Genomic DNA, 19,740 nt, shown 5'->3' with positions numbered 1-19,740 from the left:
AGTGCTTCACTTAAATAAAAAGTTCAATGCATACTTTCAAAGTTATAAAAGATCTGAATATCAAATATGGATAGTTTTTTTAAAAAAAGCAAATGCAAAACTTATTGCCTCTTAAATGGAAAATTTATTCAACATAAGACAGTTTCTTCAAAATGAACCTTTATAGCGTATACTGCACAGTTAAACTTTAAGGTACGCTTTGCATTTTTAGAATATATAAGTTTAAAAGATTATCAAGTTAAACAAGCAAATATCTTGCTTTTTCAATACATAACTTTGTCTGATGTCCTATCATATAAACACTCCAAGTAGTTCTAGTTGTCAGCTTAACATAAAATACTACAAGTGTCATTATGCTCAACTTATGAGATTATTAAAGAAAAGAAATAACAGGCCCAAAATGGAGTCACTTGTGCTAAGCCCCACAACAGCAAACCAAGACTTAATATTTAAGCTGATTGCAGTTTCAGCCTCTCCCAGGAACGTGACCCTTAACCAGTCAATCTGGAATTACCTGGTCAGCACTAGTGAAGTAATCTGCCTTTTAGACTTCTGCCCTTCCCCCAAAGGATGATGATCTTGCCTGAAACAATCCACTCTTTGTTAGAAACTTCCTTTTCCGCCTCCTTCTGTCTATAAAAGCCTTCCATTTTGTACAGCTCCTTGGAGCTCTTTTCCATTTGCTAGATGGGATGCTGCCTGATTCATGAATCGTTGAATAAAGCCAATTAGATCTTTAAATTTACTCAGTTGAATTTTGTTTTTTAACAAAATTATCTGTCGAAATGAGAGCCTAAGATATGTTTTACAAAGCTTCAATTATAAAAATAACATACTGTTGAGATGGACTTCCATCAGTTGAAAACAACCATTAATTTTTGGAAACTCCTACATTCCTCTGTTCTATCATGTTGTTTTAAAAAAGCCAGGAAGTAGAAAAACAGACCAACACTGAAAAACAAACTGTGATGTGACAAGAACACTAGCATTCTAAAGCAAATCAAGCTAATGCAAAGGAAAGCATTCCAAATAAAAACAGATGGTACTTGTAGGGCCTCAACCCAAGTTCTCTCTTATCTCAGAGTGAGCCTCATTGTCTGCTGCTTATTGTTTTCAAAGATGTACAATCTGGCAAGAAAATGGCTTCACAATTAATAAGCTAGGACCTGTTATACAAGCTTTAATTTGAGGTATAAACTCTGGCACTTAACCTTTCTCATCCTTAATATTGAAAGTCAGGAAATTCCACTTTACTGGCTTATTTTAGAGTAATTAGTGGATTAAATTTTGGTAAATAACTTTGACCACTTAAAGAGACTACAAAAAGAGATTATTAAATTATCACAAACCTTATTTTTTAAAAACATAGGAAATACATAGAAAATTAATAATTCTAGAACTAAAATGAACATGTCTCAAAATAGAGTCTCCTGCCTTATTCTAAAGAACTTATTAGTTCTCAAAAATCAGGAGTTGATCTAAATAATTCTATTGCTTTTCTACATTAGGGAACACTATAAACAGAGAAGCTCTTAAATGTTTTTGATGGAGAAGATGACAACAATGTCTGAATAATCATACCCATCCCTGACATACGTAAAAACAAAAGTCATTCTACTTAATATATTTTGAGATTTCCCAAGCCTCTAAGATGGTGCATATTCAACTAGGTATCTTCTTCATGCCAACCACTATGCTGTTAGACGGTCTAGCCTACTGGTTCTCAGTTCTGTTAAGCCCAATACCCCTATTTTATAAACATATTTTGTAATATTTGTTTTAAAACCTTGAAAAAATCCATAGGTAATAGAATTCACCTACACACATAGTTTAAAATAAAAATTCAAGATAATGCCTAAACTTTAGTACAGGGAAAATAATTTGTTATAAAATAACACATACTTCAACAAATATATGGGCACAACCACACCAAAATACATAATGATGAAGTTGGATACTTGCAGCTACATGCAGAATCACTATGAATATGAAAACTATATAGACTGATACATGTGTGCTATATTTGTAACTCAAATACCACGAATGGCAATGCTCTCAGTGATGTGATCTTCACAATGCTGAGTGTGGTAGGCAGAATAATGCCCCCCACAAAGATGTCCACGTCCTAATTCCCAGAACCTGAGACTATGTTACCTTACTTGGCAAAAGGAACTTTGCAGATGAGATTAAGTTAACAACCTTGATATGTAGAGATTATTCTGGATTACCCACATGGGCCCAATACTGTAACACGAGTCCTTAAATTTGGAGGATCTTTCCCAGCCGTGGTCAGAGAGAGAGAGGTCAGTATGAGAAGGATTCAGTGCTCCATTGCTGGTTCTGAAATGTAACGAGCTATGTGCAAGGACTAGAGAGAGGTTAATCCAGAAGCTGAAAAAAGGCATGGGTGAATTCCTTCTTAAATCTATAAAGTATACTGAGTATAAGGAAAGGTTTTCTAACCATGAGTCAAAATCTAGATGCAATAAAACAAAATATTAATAAATTTAACTATAAATTTTTTTAATTTTACAAGGCAAAAAATATTTTATTCATAAATAAATTCAAAGGACAACTGACAAACTGAGAGAAAATATATGCAGTACATATCACAGATACAAGGAAAATATGCCTAATATTAAGAACTCAAAAATTGAGGGGAAAAAAGACTAAAAACTCAATAGAAAAATGGACAAAAGAAATTAACAGATAATTTAATAAGAAAACACATAATAATGGCCCTTCAAAACAGAAAAGATTTTGGGGCTGGCCCAGTGGCATAGCAGTTAAGTTCACAGGTTCCACTTCGGGAGCCCAGGGTTCGCTGGTTTGGATCCCAGGCAGGGACCTACTTACCGCTCATCAAGCCATGCTAAGGTGGCGTCCCACATGGAAGAACTAGAAAGACCTACAATCAGGATATATAACTATGTACTGGGGCTTTAGGGAGAAAAAAAATAGACAAGATTTTCAATTTCTTTCCTAATATAAGAAACGCAAATTAAAACTACTTCTTAGACACTATTTCTAACTTTTAAATTGGCAAACATTAAAGAGCTTGGCAGCCCTCCCTGTTGGCATTGTTGGTGGGAACGCAAAAATGATATAATCCTTGCAGAGGAAAATTTGGCAATATCTAGTAAAACTACACAGACATTCACCTATTGACCTAACAATCCCACTGTTAGGAATTAATCCTGAAAATATGTTTCTAAGAATATGAAAATACAAATGTACATGGTTATTCATTGCAAGTTAGTTTGTAATTACAAAATACTAGAAACAACCCAATTGTCCATACATAGGAAATTGGTTGAATAAATTCCGGTATATTCATATGATGGAATAATACACAACTATTAAAAAAAAAGAATGAGGAAGATCGCTACGAAAAGGAAAAGACAACTACCCTTAGTTTACAATTTCTATTACAAAATTTATACAGGCCTAAAATTTGCAAGCTTCCTTTTTTTATCTAGACATCTACTATGTGTCCATGAAGGCAACAGGGAATTGAACAGCACGTTGTCCCTGCCCTCAAGGAGCTTACAAATGATGAGAGAGACAAACTGCTAAATTTCAATTCCAAGATACACAGTTTTTACATTTTAATATCTCTGAGATCAGGATGCATCTGCAATTGAAAGAATCTTACAACAGCTGCTGGCTAGCTAGTTATCATTGTGCATGTGTGAACTTGGTTTTCTATGTTTGTTTGCAGCATAAAGGGACAACTGTAATCCTTTCATGCTTTAGTTAACAAATTGAGGACCATGTGGGAAAAGAATATGAGTCCTAGCTATTGCCTAAACACATTTCTGTCAACACCTTCTGTTAAAATCAAGAAAGTACCAGTATCAAAACCAGCAGAATGGCTGTCAGTAGCTTGGAAGAATATCCTGGAAACAAGAGAAGAGCACTTTGTTCTTGACAAAGCACAGAACACACAGAAAATATGATGTGAAACAACATGAACATCTACAACTGAATCAAAAAGTGCTTTAGAAGAGTCAGATTCTGAAGATGAATAAGTTCTAAAAATACTTCACCTATTTATTGCACTTATATTTTCCTTTTTCTGCATATACAAGAGATATATGATCTAAATTAAGTCTAAAAGTGTTCTTTCATTAAGAATAAAATAAAAATTCTAAGTGACATAAGTCTTACATCATAGGTTAATTCACTGTACCTTTTCTTTCTTAACGGCACATAAAATAATGGTGCGTCTTACAATCGACCGCATCTTGGACTTAACGCAACACAGTAATTATTATAGTACCGACTGATAAGTGCTATTGAAAAGGATATTTAAGAGCTGGTGAAACAAAGAGGAAGTACACATAAATCAAACTAAGGACTTAAAGAAAACTCAGAGGCGGTGGCAGTGGAGCTAAGTTTTGAAGAGTAAGCAAATTTGGCCCACAGGAAAAGGAGAGTTTAGACAGCATGTACAGTGCAAGAAAGCATGGATGTTCCAGACAGCAAGTCATGCGGGGGAAACTGCAAATCATTCCTTATGGCTAGAGTTAAAAGGTGAATGTTGGTTCCACAGGCTGAGGCCTTAAACCTGGCTAAAAGAGACTTAAAAGGGCAAATAAAAAAAGAGCCCTGTGAGCTAAATAACAGAATTTGAATATTATCTTGCAAACTATGAGAAGTGATTAAAAGGTTTAAAGCAAGGGGAAAATTAGAAAGAACAAAATTCAGTGTTGGAAGGATGGAGTGGACAAAACTCAGGCTGGAAAAGGGTGGAAAGCTTAGAAAGCTAGTGTTAATAACCTAGGGGAAAAGGGCTGAGCATCAGAAGTAATATGAACTGTAGTAGGAACATAGAGAAGTACTGACATAAACACTAATAAAAATGTGATAAGATACTCAGCAATTAAAAAAGAACAAATTTCTAATACATGCTAAATGTGGATGAGTCTCAAATGCATTATGTAAGTGAAAGAAACCAGACTCGAAAGGCTGTTTAATTCCATTTATATGCCATTCTGGAAAAGGTAAAACTAATAGGGATAGAAAACAGATCAATGGTTGCCAGGGGCTGGGAGGAAGGTGACTATAAAGGGGCACAACTGAACTTTTTGAGGTGATGGAAATGTCTTATATATCTCAATTGTGGCGGTGATTACAGAACCAAACATGTTTGTCAAAACAGACTGGATTTTACCATATGTGCATTATACCTCAATTAACATTACTAAAAAACCTACCAAAAATGTGGTAAGGTAGAACACAGCCACACTCACTCATTTATTTATTGCTCACATCTGCTTTTCCACTGCAACAGAAGAGTTGAGTAGTTTCAACAGGGAGTGCCTGGTCCACAAAGTCTAAAATATATACTATCTGGCCTTTAAACAAAAAGTTTGTCAACCCTGTGACAGAGTAATATCACCCATTTGTTTGGCTCTCATTCAAAAAACTTAATTGTCTATAAAAGGAATAGGAAGATAGTAACAGAACATGCATAAATGCTCTATTCAAACTATTTGGGGTATAGAAATGAGTTATTTCCCAAATACATCCTGAAGTAAGTCTCCAAATGCAAAGAATATTATTTAGTTCTCAGTAACAGCCACAGATTTTGTTTTTTAGAAACTTTCACGAGACCGTCCCATTGTGATCACATCTCCCAGTTCGACCTATTGCTTAAGTTATATATTTGTTGGATATTTGCTCTTGTTAAAGTGACAAGAGACTGGTCTTTTACTTAATTAGCTACAATCTATAAAACTGCTTCCTTATATAACTTCTACATGAAACCACTAGCTTTCCTGTGTATTTGAGGTGTGAAGTATACATTCAAATAATTAGAGATACATTATTGACTTTCACTTCTCTTTTGAAGCTGGAAAATATGGATAACAAAACTTGTAGCATTTTTACATAAAAATAAAGCATAAGCACTATATGAAGATTTTAAAAATGTGATAAGGGAAAAAAATCATACTAGCTGTCTAAACAAGATTTCATTACAATGAGTTGCATTTATTTCATTATTTACTTAAAAAGGGAAGAAATGTTATAAAGTGTTAGTGTGCGTAGGCAATAATTATACTGGCGACTTACAATTATAACCTTGATAACCTTTTCCAATAATGGTGATGCATTACAGAGGGGCATCCATACTCTATTGTTTCTAGTAAAGTATATTTGTGAAGCAACTTACTGGTGTAAGGGCTCTAGTCTGTGACTTCACAATTTAATTTGTAAAATCCCCTGTGCATGCAATTGCCATTTGCGTATTAGTACCCTGATTAAACTTATTGAGATAACTATTCTCCACAAAGTGTAACATTTGTAATTTTACAATTAACACTATAATGCATTATAATTTATCTATTAAATTATGACAAAAAATTGTAAATAGTTATTGATCCTCTTACAGCACGCCTGTGATATTATAGGCAAGAAATACGAAATCATATTCAATAAAAATGTCCCTTCAAATTAGAAGGGAAATCTTATTCTGCTAACTTCTTAAATTTTATGCTGCACTAGATTTTATACTCTGATGGATTGGAATAAATTTTAAAATATATTCTACATAAAGGAGGCAGGAGATAAAGCAACATCATTATCAATGAGAAAGTGAAGAAGATACAAGATAGAAGACTTGGCAAGCCTGGGACTTGAAAAAGATTGCTCAAGTCAACCATTTTAAAGTTCCTAGTGATGATGACATACACTGTTCTTTGAAAATAAATTTTATAATATAAGAAATTTGAAGGAATTGAGGTGAGTAAATACTTAGCCTTATGAAGGTTATTGTATGTGGGAAAAGAAAAGACAGTAAGAAGACAGGAAGGATGACAGATTGTAGCAAAATAAGAAAGCAAGCAAACAAGATGAGTTACAGAATCATGGAGAAAGTCAGCTTCCAAGGTTGAATATAAACCACTTAAATGAATACAGTTATCTTGAAATCTTCATGAGAGAAAAGTGCAAAGTTAAGGCAAAGACAAGAAGTAAATAAATCCAAGACACAGACCAACAAAAACAAATGAGAATGAATAAAAAAAAAAGTAAAAGATATTTCCACTGTATTTGGATAAACAGGAAGAAGTGCGGATTGTAGATTAGATGGAAGATGGAGGAAAGGATTTGGTTTGAGTTTAGCTATAGGAAGAAACACCTAGCTAAGGAGTCAAAAATGATCCTAAGACGTCAACATGTTTTACACAGTGATTATTTTCATTAAAAGTCACATAAACTTATTTGATCTTAAAATTTTATTTTGCAGTTAACTTGGCTTTTAATCCAACCAGTGCTTAAACAAAAGAAAGTGATCTCAGGTCTGGTGCTGTTTATGACAGTGTAGAAAGAAATCTGGAAATAAGCCGTTATCTGGTTGTAAAGGAAAAGATAATAACTTGTATTTCTTCAATACTATGAAATCACTGGCTTCAACACTAAAAAAACAATAATCAGTTAAAAGAATCTGACCTAACACTTGAGTCAAATGATTTAAGACTTTTATAACCTATTACAAAACTTATTTTGTGTACTACAAATTTGTGTTAAGGCTCTGTTTTTCTTTTTCTTCATATGAAATCCAGTTCTAAAAACAGTCAAGTCTGAAAATAAGACAAAACCCATAGATTAAGTGTAGCTTTATACATGTACAAATAACAAGGAAATCTCCACATCTTCTAGGAAAACAGATGTTAGGTTACTTATTCCCACTGAATTCTCCATGTCAGGTCAAACTTCTGGAAATTTTTCATTAATATTGACTATACTATTATAAAACCCAAATTTATTCTTCAATTCTATTAAATTAGTTCCTCTGTCCCAGAGAGATCAATGAGCTCTACAAATAAATATAAAAGTGTGAGTAAAAAGAGTCTTATATTTGATTTCAGGAGCTTGGTTCTATCATAAAAACCAACTGACTAACAGTTTACAAAATCTGCAAATGTCAATACAGTGCCTAATATATGCTTGAGCCAGTTCATGGAAAGAAGCCATGTGGAGAGAGAAAGAAACAAACTTACCTACAAAACATGTTACTGTCATTATATTTCTCTACCCTTCTAAAGTCTATACTTCTAGAAACCACTTTTCTCCTAGACATTTCTCTAAAAATTAACGGGCAGAAAAGCAAAATTGGAAAAGGAAATTTCATAATACACAACTCGTTTGCTTACCTCTGCACCAGTTTTCCCAATCCTTGCAGGACATCTATGAGGTAGACAGCATATATGCAGAGGATGGGTAAAATATTCTTCTGGGAAACTTACGTGCCTTTCAGTTATCATCATCCATGTTTTTCAGATAGAGGATTAATAAGACATGACTAAATGATCTTATTGTATGGCAGAAACTAGAAGAGACTGACTTCATATCTCAAAAGTGTTTCAGGAAATAGAATGGCCTGCCACCAAATTTAATGGTAGTATCTTCCTAGTTTTGTTTATCTATCAATCAACAAACTGAACAGGAAAGTAAAAAAATATTAAAATAATATTTTTGTGAGTTTATTGTCACTCTCCAACAACATATAAGAAAATCTGTTCTCAGCCTCTTTAATTAATTCTTTCACATATAAAGATAACATTCTCAATGGCAGGATACTTTAAGTAGTTTTCCAGTGGAGCTGAGAGATCTAAATTGATGGAGACATACATATTCAGTTGCTTGGTTCTTCTTTTAATGGATATCAGGATGAGGTGACCATAATTTTCATAGCTCAAGCACATGATCTTAAAATAATTTACCACTATGGTGTAAAAATCACTGTAAACTTATACAGAAACCTGATACAGAAAGAGTACTGTTTGGAAAAGTTGATGAAGCATAAATTATTTCCAGCTTTCATTAGAATGGGAGCTTTTTTTTAATGTGAAGAAAATATTAATATATACAATTTTAGAAATAATACTAAGAATAAATTGAAATGGAGTCAGAGAGAAAAGAAATACTATCCTCAAAAGGTCTTCTCCATATGATTTCAAAGCAATGGCACCTGGGGAGGTAAATTATGTTTGTATTTATCCTTGACCTGTAAGTGGAATATAAGATATTTATAATAAAACTTAACTTGTTTCATAAATATATTGATGATTTGGGGGTTTTCCCCCCATTATTCAGCAGAAAAATATATTCATTGGAAATCAGAAAGTTCATGGTTAACAGACTGGTGAGATGATAAAATGCTATCCTCCGATCACTTCTAACATGAGCTATAGAAGGTATGGACAGATGAACTAGCATATTGAGCTAAACCATCTTTTTTCTGATCTCTGACAAAGACACCAAGCAGGTGATTTTGTAAGAGGGCAGAGTACTCTTCATGGCATCTTCCATAAACTGTTAGAGATATTAACCCCCACCTCCAATTTCCTTATTTTCCTTAAAAAATCTAGTAGACCTAGAATCAATTGATAAAAACTCATTTCAAAATATACTTCCAGTGGGTTCCAAGACTTGCCATGTGCCCCAGAATGTAGAAATTTACTTTCTTTTCCCTACATGTTTATCTCTCAAGACTCAGGGTATCGCTGCTAGTTTAAGTCTCTTCACCTTACCTCTTAGTTTTCATGATTTCATAAACTTGGATATATGCTTCTTAATAAATTTAATCTTTTAAGATCATAGAGTACTTCTTAGTAAATATTTGAACCTTTTAAGTTCTTCAATTAATTAATTATCTTAATTACTTTTACCTCCTTTCTTACCTACCTACCTTTACTTGTCTTTCTAGAAATATGATAATGAAAACTGTACAAAATAGTTGAGGTATAGATCCACTATGTTTTAGTTTTATACAAAGGCAGGATGTGTTCTCTTTTGTTTCCAAAATTTTTTTCAATGCAACTCAAAATCCTAAATGGTACGTTGGTGCTCTGAATGAGTTAAACTACCCAGAAGAAAGAAACAAATTAATTTCAGGGAGCATTCTCACGTATCTTTTATAATAGATTCTTCTGCTTGTAGCCCCAAAGTTACTGGTACCATGTGATCACAATTCCTTCTGAACTCTGGCCAATTCAACCAACAGGCACAAAGTACTTTAGAGCAGCATGAAAGGAATCTTCTCAACAGAATCATTTGAAATATGAGCTGTTAACAAAATTTTCTATGATCTAAGGTCTCAAGAAGTAACTGGTTTAAATGTCATTTTTCAAAAATAACAACACTTTTAATATAAATATATTTAGTGTTAGTAACAATAGAAATGTTTAACCACAGAATAATCTAAAAACACAAAATACATCCTAAAATGTAAGTAAAAAGTATCATATCTGATTCCAAAATTGTTCAAAGAATAAAAACAGAGACTCTGCTATAAGTAAGAAGGTACCATAACCAGCCCAAAACTAACATATAGAATAAAGAAATTACCAAGATAAAAATGTCTTGGGAGATATTATTACAAAAAAATTCCATGACAGAAAATTTCACTCTGTAAAATGCCAGCTGTAAGTCTGCTTTTTTATCATACTATATACAATATGTACATCCACCAAAATACTTAGAAATAAATTTAACCAAGGAGATGAAAAATTTGTACACGGAAAACTAGAAAACATTGCTGAAAGAAATTAAAAGATATAAATAAGTGGAAAGATATCCACTTTCACATTTTCACAGATTAGAAGACAATATTAAGATGACAATACTATTCAAAGTGATCTATAGATTCAATGCAATCTCTATCAAAATCTCAACAGTGTTTTTTTGCAGCAATAGAAAAACCTATCCTAAGATTCTACCGAATCTCAAGAGACCCTGAATAGCCAAAACAATCCTGGAAAAGACGAACAAAGCTGGAGGTCTCACATTTCCTGAGTGAAGAAAGAGTGTGACACCGACATAAGGACAGACATACAGACCAATGGAATGGAATAAAGAGCCCAGAAATAAACCCTCACATACATGGTCAATTGATTTTTGATGGGGATGCCAAGACCATCCTTTGGGGAAAGGACAGTCTTTTCAACACATGATGCTGGGAAAACTTGATATCCACAAGCAAAGGAAAGAAGTTGGACCCTTACTTTACACCATATACAAAAGTAATTCAAAATGGAGACTTAAATGTAAGACCTAAAACTGTAAACTCTTAGAAAAAAACATAGGGGGAAATTCATGATATTGGACTTGGTAGTCATTTATTGAATATAACACCAAAAACATAGGCAACAACAAAAAAAGATAAATTAGACTTCATCAAAATTAAAAACTTCTGTGTCTCAAAGGACACTATCAAAAGAGTGAAAAGACAAGCCACCGACTGGTTAAAATTTTTGTAAATCATATGTCTGAGAATAGATTAATATCCAGAATATATAAAGAATGCCTACTACTCAAAAACAGAAAGAAAACACAATTAAAACATAGGCCAAGGAACTTGAATAGGCATTTCTCCAAATAAGATACACAAATGGCCAAAAAGCACATGAAAAGATGCTCAACATCATCAGTCATTAGCAAAATGAAAAATCAAAACCACAATGAGTAACCACTTCACACCCATTTGGATGGCTATTATTAAAAAACAAATCTAGAAAATAACAAGTGTTGACAAGGATGTAGAGAAATTAGAACCCTTGTACACTGCTGGTGGGAATGTAAAATAGTGCAGCTGCTGTGGAAAACAGTTTAGTGGCTTCTCAAAAAGTTAAACATAGAATTACAATATGATTCAGCAATACTGCTCTTAGGTATATACCTAAAAGAATTTAAAGCAGGGACTCAAACAGATACTTGTATAACAATGTTCCTAGCAGCATTACTCACAACAGCCAAAATGTGGAAACAACCCAAGTGTTCACCAACATATGAATGGATAAACAAAAAGTGGAATATACATACAACACAATATTATTCAGCCATAAAAAAGGAATGAGATTCTGGTATATGCTACAATATGGATGAACCTTGAAAACACCATGCTAAATAAAATAAGCTAGACACAAAAGGACCAAAATTGTATGATTCTACTTATATGAGAATCATACAATTCAATGAGAAACGTGTATGTTTATATGAGGTACCTAGAACAGGCAAATTCAAAGAGACAGCAAGTAACATAGAGGTTACCAGGGTCTGGAGGGAGAAAGAAATAGCAAGTTATTGTTTAATGGGTATAGAGTTTCTATTTGGGATGATAAAAAAGTTCTGGAAATAGAGTGGTGGTTACACAACATTGTGAATGTACTTAATGCCAGTGAATTGTACAACTTAAAAATGGTTAAAATGATAAATTTTATGTTATGTATATTTTTCCGCAATAAAAAAATAATAATAATATATTCAGTGAATACCTAAATATCTCCCACTGCTGCCAAAATCCATTTTGTTTAGATTTCCAAATTACTATTAAATGTACTCTGTGTGTGAGCACATACATGTAAAATGAATTTTTCTTGAAAAACAGCCCCTTGAATGTTGTGCACATCATATAGCCTAGAATGTACCTTCAAAAGTTCCAAATAATTATAATTGTACTCCAGTTTGATTGCTATTTCAGTTATTTATCTACACCAAAAATTTAACAGGTCATAACTCAAGGAAGACTACCTATAAATTCTACTAATGGTCCAAACATATATGTTTATAGACCAGGTGTTAAAAATGAACATTGTACCTGATAGAGCATGATAGGTTCTATGTTGTATCCTAAGGTTTCTGCAAAGTTCTTAGCGATGACTGTTTTTCCACAACCCTACAAATGGAAACACATTCAAGGCATAAGTCAAAACAAACAGTCGAAATAATCAACAGTCAGGAAACAGAAGTTTGCAGTGAGGCTGACATTCTTACTTTTCCTCCAATTAAACATATGTCCTTAACCATGTGAGACTGCATCATTTCAGCCAATAGTTGCTTATGGCTTACAGTCTGGACAAAATGGTCTGATGCACAAGGCTGACTTAATGGCCTGGTCCCAGCTGGCACCTACAATTAAAGAGAGGTAAATATAATATGCATATGTTTTTCTCAAAATACTAGTTCCTGAAAGCACACAACTGCCATTTGAAAGCCTCTACTAATTCCTTGCTCAAAGCAATTCTATACTGTTTTTGATATTTCAATAGCACGGGATCTATTTTCTCATTCACACATCTGATGATTATCATCATCCAACTTTCAAATCAATCATCCCTCTAAAATTAAAGCCGCATGTTTTCATAAGAATCATGTCATTTTCATGCTATTTATAACTTATAATAACAAATGTCACTACTTGAGAATGAAAGTTTTTGTCCAAATTCCAGTTATAAGTACAGAATTTAAAAACAGTCCACTGGGACTCTCCAAAGTCACCAATGACCTCTTGATTTCTGAAATCCACGTCCATAAATCCTTTTTCACTCTTATTTTAGTTTACCACTCAGAAGCACCTATTCCTAAAATCTCTCCTCCCATCCTTCACATCTACTCCTCCTTTTATTTCCTATTTTCTCCTTATTAGTCTCCTGGGGGCCCTATCAGGAAAGGATTTCCATGCTCTGCTGAGGACTCTGGACGTGATCATACTGTACACAACATGAACCATAAAGAACTGTAAGTTTGGAAGTGACAAGATCATATTTGCATTTAAGAAAGAACATCCTGGTGGTAACATAGAAGGTTAACTGGAAGGGACTGAAGGCAATGAAGTTAGAAAGCCATTACCAAAGGGAAGCAAATAATGCCTTTGGACATATGTTTAAACTGCCTGAAATGTCCTATAACCTTTCCACTCCTAGGCCACTGGAAAATTCCTATGTCATTCTTCAAGACTTAGCTCAAGCCACACCGCCTCTCTGATGCTTTCTTTACTCCTCCTGACTCTTCAGTATTACTTCCTTCTCTGTATCCCCATAGCCATTCCAATGCAGTCCTTACTCATTGCCTCTATCCTAGACTATCAGTTCTGTGAGGTCACTCATCTGAAGGAGACAGAAGAGTGTAATGGAAAGTGATCCTGTCTAGAAGTTCCAGCTGTGACATTTCCTAGCTGGTGACCCTGGGTGAATTGATTACCCTCTCTACATCTCAGTTTTCTAATCAATAGAATGGAGAAATAAAATTTAACTCCAGGGTCACTGAGAGATTTAATGGCATAATATATGCAAAGACACAAATACAGTTACTAGCATACAGTAGGCAACAGTAAATCTTAACACAGAGCCTGGCTCATAGTAGACATAATCAATGTTCAGTTTGATGAATGAATAAATACAGTAACATGAATAAGTACTAATATCACATTAAATACACAAAAAAAGCCTATAATTAAAGTTTGCTGCATCACAACATAAGAAAGCAAGCATTTATTCTTTCCTACATTCACTTACAATTTATTTAAGTCAGCATTTTTCAAGCTGTGTTTCCTAGTGATAGTTTTCTATCACCTGTTGGGGTTCTTAGGGACTTCAAAGAAAGGGTTAGAAGAAGGGAGGCAGAACAAGCAGATGAGCTTATGACCAAATATCCTTCCCCTCCTCTAAAAACCATGCAACTAGAACAGCTCCTCTTTTAACTGTTTCATGTAGCTAAGAAAGATTTTATTCAAAAAGAGTGTTCCCTGACTGCTAAAACATATTTGAAAACATTGACTATTTCTTACCAAGGACTCAGAGTACAAAAAGCTTTCATTTATCAATACTTGATTTGATTTTCCCAGAGGTCGACTTTGATTTTTGAGGAACAGCTGTCCCTATGTTTCTCCTGAACTTTTCCAGTTTACAATCATACAGGACTCTGGATACATAGATAAATATAAACACAGATATACAGACTTGAAACTACAAAGCCAAAGAAGGGGATCATAAACCCAACTTAGGTCATAAAAATGGGCAAAGGCACATCTTAGAAAGCATAAACCTTGATTCATTACCTTAATGGTAACCTCTTTTTCTGCAATCCGGACAGTCACAGAAGCTTTGGGGACATGGTTTTCAGTCCTCCTCTCCACTCTCACGATCTCTTTGGGAAGCATAGAGCTTCTTGAATCTTGGAGTTCAAAGCGCTATAAAATTACAAGAAAATCATGTAATTTGCTTTTCATTTTAGTATTAATGTTGGATATCTGGAAGACTCCATCTTAATTAGAACTGAAACTTACTCTATACTATAAAAGTAGAGGTAAAAAAAAAAATTAAGGAGAATTTTTTTTCCCATTTTTATAAAAACCATTCTACTTAAGCCAATTACTACAGGTGATATGAAAACAGTCCCTAAAATTTACTAAATGACAGGCAATGGAATCACTGAATTCCTGACCTGGTGGAAGTTCACAGCCTACATTTCTTGATAATCAAAGGTTCCAGTTTCCTAGAAAGGGACGATGAGACTCTTGAAAACATGCTAAAATAAAATGAGGCCTATATCAATTGATTTCTTAAATCAACTGAAGTTAATATGTTGCCTGAAATTCATGAAACAAGAGCTTCCTGGACACCATTCTGCTGTTTGCTTGTGTGCTTAGCTTAACTGATTAATAAATTATAACAGTCAATCTTCCACAGTATCTGGCACAGTGCCTTATGCAGTGTAGGTTCTCAATATTTCTCAAATTAGATTTAAAAGGCCAAGACCACTAATTCCTTCTTCATATGGGCGAATTACTAATGTTCTAACACTTGGTTGCATCCCCCCCATACCAGCTAGTTATACAAAAAATGTACACAGAGAACACAAATAAGTATATGAAAAATGAGAATACTAGTTGAAAATTAATTAAATCCTATGCCCTACTAATAGCAGCCATGTTCAATATGAAAAGCTTAATTTAATTTTAGTATTAAACAGGCAGAAATTACCCCCCCAAAAATCCTACCATAATTTTAGAACATTATCACTACAGTGAAGAGTTGTACCTCAATGCAAAAACATCCCTGCTTATGCAATAGAATGATGCAACTCCAGAAAACAGATTTGGGGGAAGAAAATTATCCTCAACCTCAACATTCTAAATATAACAGCCCAGTTCAAGTCTTTGTTTCAGTGTCATAAGTACTCAAGATAATCACTTACTTCTTTCCCCAAACCTAAGAAAAATTGTCTATTTGTGCTACCATAAAGAAATGTTTTATACTTTACGCATTTTATGTATGCAAATTCCAATAGTACCACACACTTCAGTAGGAATTGCTTCTATGTTGTAGACAAATAACAATTATTGACACTTGAATTTCATGCAAAAAAAAAATGCTACACTATATTTCAAGGGAGCTTCAATAGGAAAGGAGTAAGACCTTACCCAAGTAATTAAATTCATTAGAATTTAGAATCTAGAGCCAATAAATTCTGAGAAAACAAATATATGAGCTTAAAGGTATGCTTTTATTCCAGCTATAATAATGTCAGTCTAACTTTATATAGGATTGATGGCAGAGTACTTATATTCCAGAAATGAACAGTAATGTCTTGAACCACTTGCTATACAGTTATGTCCTTATAAATAATTCAAGCTAAAATATTTCAGTAGAATAAAAATAGTAGGCTAGAATACACCAAAATAGTAAAAAAAACTCAAGTTGCAAGGTGAATTATCATTTGTTGGCATAGGAAATTTAGAGGACTGTTAATCAAAAAGGTAACTGAGGAGTAAGATAGATATATAATTCTTACAGGCTACATGTTAGCAAGAAGTAGAAAATCAAAGTTTATTTACTCTACCATTTTACATTAGTATTTCCTACGAATTCTTGAATTTCAATTAAACAAACAGTACTAGCAGATTTTTTGATACACTTTCTTTGGGATTACATTATTTGAACTGCGAAGTATAATTAAATAAAAGGAAATGTAAATCACATGGATGTTGGTCTGCGAGGCCTCCATATTCACCCTCACAATTCTTAATCCTGTTCCACCAAGCTATTCATTTTCATCATACCTTTTTCCAGGCTGTTGAGCATTAAAAGAGAAATTCTCCATACCATGTTGTCTGGCTACAAAACTAATATGTAGCCCCCAGTCTCTGCTCGGCTCTTTCCCCATAGCCCTTCAGCAATTAATACAAACCATTACTACTCTCTTTAGGAGTTAATCTGAGCCCATGCATCCCTATCTCAGCAGGTAATCTAGCTGCCTCTTCTACCCACAACAGAGCCTTCAGGCACATATTCCTTCCTTCTTCACTAGAATATAAGCCCCATTAGGGCAATATCAAAATGTATCTATTTGGTTCACTTCAAATCTTCAGAACCTAGAATCACAAGTGGGACACAGTCAATGGTCAATAAACATTTATTAAATGAGCAAACAAATGAAATTCTTTTTCCTTCATACTCAAAATCACCTATGCATTTTCATCAATCCTTACTTTTTTTCCCACTATCTCAGTAGAAGGGACTTCTGCTTTACTTATGAGTGGATGGAAAGCCACTAGAAGTCTACTGTCTCCATTTCAGTTTACAACTCCATTGTTCCAATTGCTGGGTGGAAAATATGTTCTTCCATCATTCCAAACCAAGGCACGATGGTTCTCTGAAAACATCCTTTCCTGCCTCCCCCAGACCATATTTCCATAAATATTTTCCATGTACTCCACAGATTTTATTCCTTCTTCCTATAAAGATGTTCGTCTCCCCCGTTCCAAGAAACAAACAAACAAAAAGCTATTTCTTAATTCTACATCATCCTTAAGTAACCCATCATCTTTTTGTTTCTGATTACCATCGAACTTATTTTACAAATACTATATAATCACTGTTTCAGCTTCCTCATCTCCGATTTACTATTTGGCTCACTAATTTTTGGCTTACATTCCCACCACTCTGCTAGCACTGCTCCAGGTAAGTCGAACCAATAATATCCTATTTGCCAGATTACCTTCCTCCTATTTTACTGTTCCCTCCTTCCCAGTCTCTTTTGCAGGTTCATCGTCAGCTCCCTGACCAGTACACACTAGCATACTTCAGGAGTGGATCTTTTATATTTTCTATCTACGTTCACTTTTCAAATAATCTCATCCAGTTTCAGACTACAAACCACTTATATGTTCATGACTCCCAAATGTCTCTCTCCAGTTCAGTCTTCTCTCCTAAACTCCTGACTTCTACATGCAACTGCCCCCTTGACATTTCCATTTGGGTAGCTAATAGGCATTTTAAACTAAACACGTACTACACTCAGGTCGTCATCTTCCTCCCATATTCTCTATATCCAACTTCATCATTCCAGGTGCTCAGTCCAAAGAGTTTGAAATCATCCTTGTCTCTTTGTCTCAACCCTACTTCCAGTCCTTCAGCAGACCACATTGATTCTATCTTCAAAATATAATCCAAACGAAACCACTTCTTACCAAGCTCACAGCTGGTCAAAACCACCACAACCTCTCAACTAAATTACTACAACAACCTACTAACTGATTTTTCCCTGCTTTCACCCTTACTCTCCACAGTTGACTCACTACTCAGCAACCAGAGTGGGCCTGTTAAAACGTTCAGTCATGTAAGAGATTCCTCCACTCAAAACCTTCTAACAACATTCTATCTCCCTCAGACTGAAAGCAGAAGTCCTTTCAATGGCATAAAGGCCCAACATGAGCTGACCTCCTGTACCTTCTGACCTCATCTCCTCTCTTCTCCTTCACTCACTCCACCCCATCACACTGTCTTTTGCTTCTCCTAGGATACTCCAGGCATGCTCCTGCCTCAGGGCTTTTACACTGGTTATTCCCTCTGTCTCAAATGCTTTCCTCCCACAGCACTCCCTCTTCCTCCTTCAGGTCTTTATTCAAATGTCATCTTCTCAGTGAGGGCATCCTCAATTGACATCCACATACTTTACTTATTTACTTACTGTACTTAATTGATTGATTGTTGCCCTTCACTAAAAAATAAGTTCTGTGAAGGCAGAGAATTTTGTCCATTTTGCTTACTGCTGCATCTACACACAACAGTGCCTGGCTAATTGACTGGACAGAAGAACACATGAAATGAATAATCTTTTTTGAATAAATAATCTAAAAGTCTTCATTCAAAAAGACATCTCTGCCGCATTTGAAACTTACTATCCTTTTCGTCTTAAAACAGTCTCTCTCAATGCTCCATAAGAATACTCTCTGCTGTTCTACTTCTATCTCTCTGACTGCTCTTCCTCTGCCTAATTTGAAGGTTCTTTGCCCACTGCCCAATCCTTATATGTTGGTGCTTCCAGAGTTCAGTCTTCAGGCAGTATTTCTTCTCACTGTATATGCTCTCTTGGGTTCTTTCATTCATCGTCATGAATTCAACTAACACCCATACATTAATGACTCCCAAGTATTTATCTTTAATATCAAAATAGCTCCAGAGCCATATTTTCAAGTCTGCTAGTTAAACCCACTTGGGAACCTCAAATTCAAAAAGACTCCACTGCATTTAACTATTTAGCCACCACCCCAAAGGTGCTCCTTTTCTCTACTTTCTCATGTTAATTAATGGCCTCTGTCTCTACTCAGTTGTCCAAGCTAGGATTCATAGACATTCTGGATTTCTCACCTTCTCTCACAGCTCCCCAACCCACCTGTATTTTATCAGTAAAGTCTATCACCCCACCTCTGAAACATTTCTCATATCCATTCAATCTCTATTTCACTGACCTAATTCAGATCTTTATTACTTTGACCAGAGTTATTCATTATTATCCTATACTACTATAAAATCATTGCATTAAAATAGTTATTTACTCGCATGTCTGATGCTCCAACCAAACCAAAAATTCCTAGAGAGCAGAGATCAGATCGTATCCGTTTCTATATTTCCAGATTTCTGTATGCACATCATCATTTGCCAAATAATAAGT

General features: G+C 34.5%; 1 protein-coding gene across 4 annotated transcripts in view; it reads right to left on the bottom strand.

Moving 5' to 3' along the window:
- The window catches only part of VWA8 (von Willebrand factor A domain containing 8), a 354,390-nt gene that overhangs the window by 264,631 nt on the left and 70,019 nt on the right, over positions 1-19,740 (bottom strand). For all 4 annotated transcript variants that reach the window (XM_058548243.1, XM_058548242.1, XM_058548244.1 and 1 more), the window contains 3 exons: positions 14,843-14,974; positions 12,781-12,915; positions 12,605-12,682 (listed from right to left, as the gene is read on the bottom strand). In XM_058548243.1, coding sequence (XP_058404226.1) covers positions 12,605-12,682; positions 12,781-12,915; positions 14,843-14,974 — 345 coding nt within the window. The remainder of the gene's footprint in view (positions 1-12,604; positions 12,683-12,780; positions 12,916-14,842; positions 14,975-19,740) is intronic.

This window comes from Diceros bicornis, chromosome 9, assembly GCF_020826845.1.
Source record: "Diceros bicornis minor isolate mBicDic1 chromosome 9, mDicBic1.mat.cur, whole genome shotgun sequence".
Lineage (NCBI taxonomy): Eukaryota > Metazoa > Chordata > Mammalia > Perissodactyla > Rhinocerotidae > Diceros > Diceros bicornis.
Note: the sequence above shows the minus strand (reverse complement) of the source record. Positions and strands in the feature narration are given on the sequence as shown.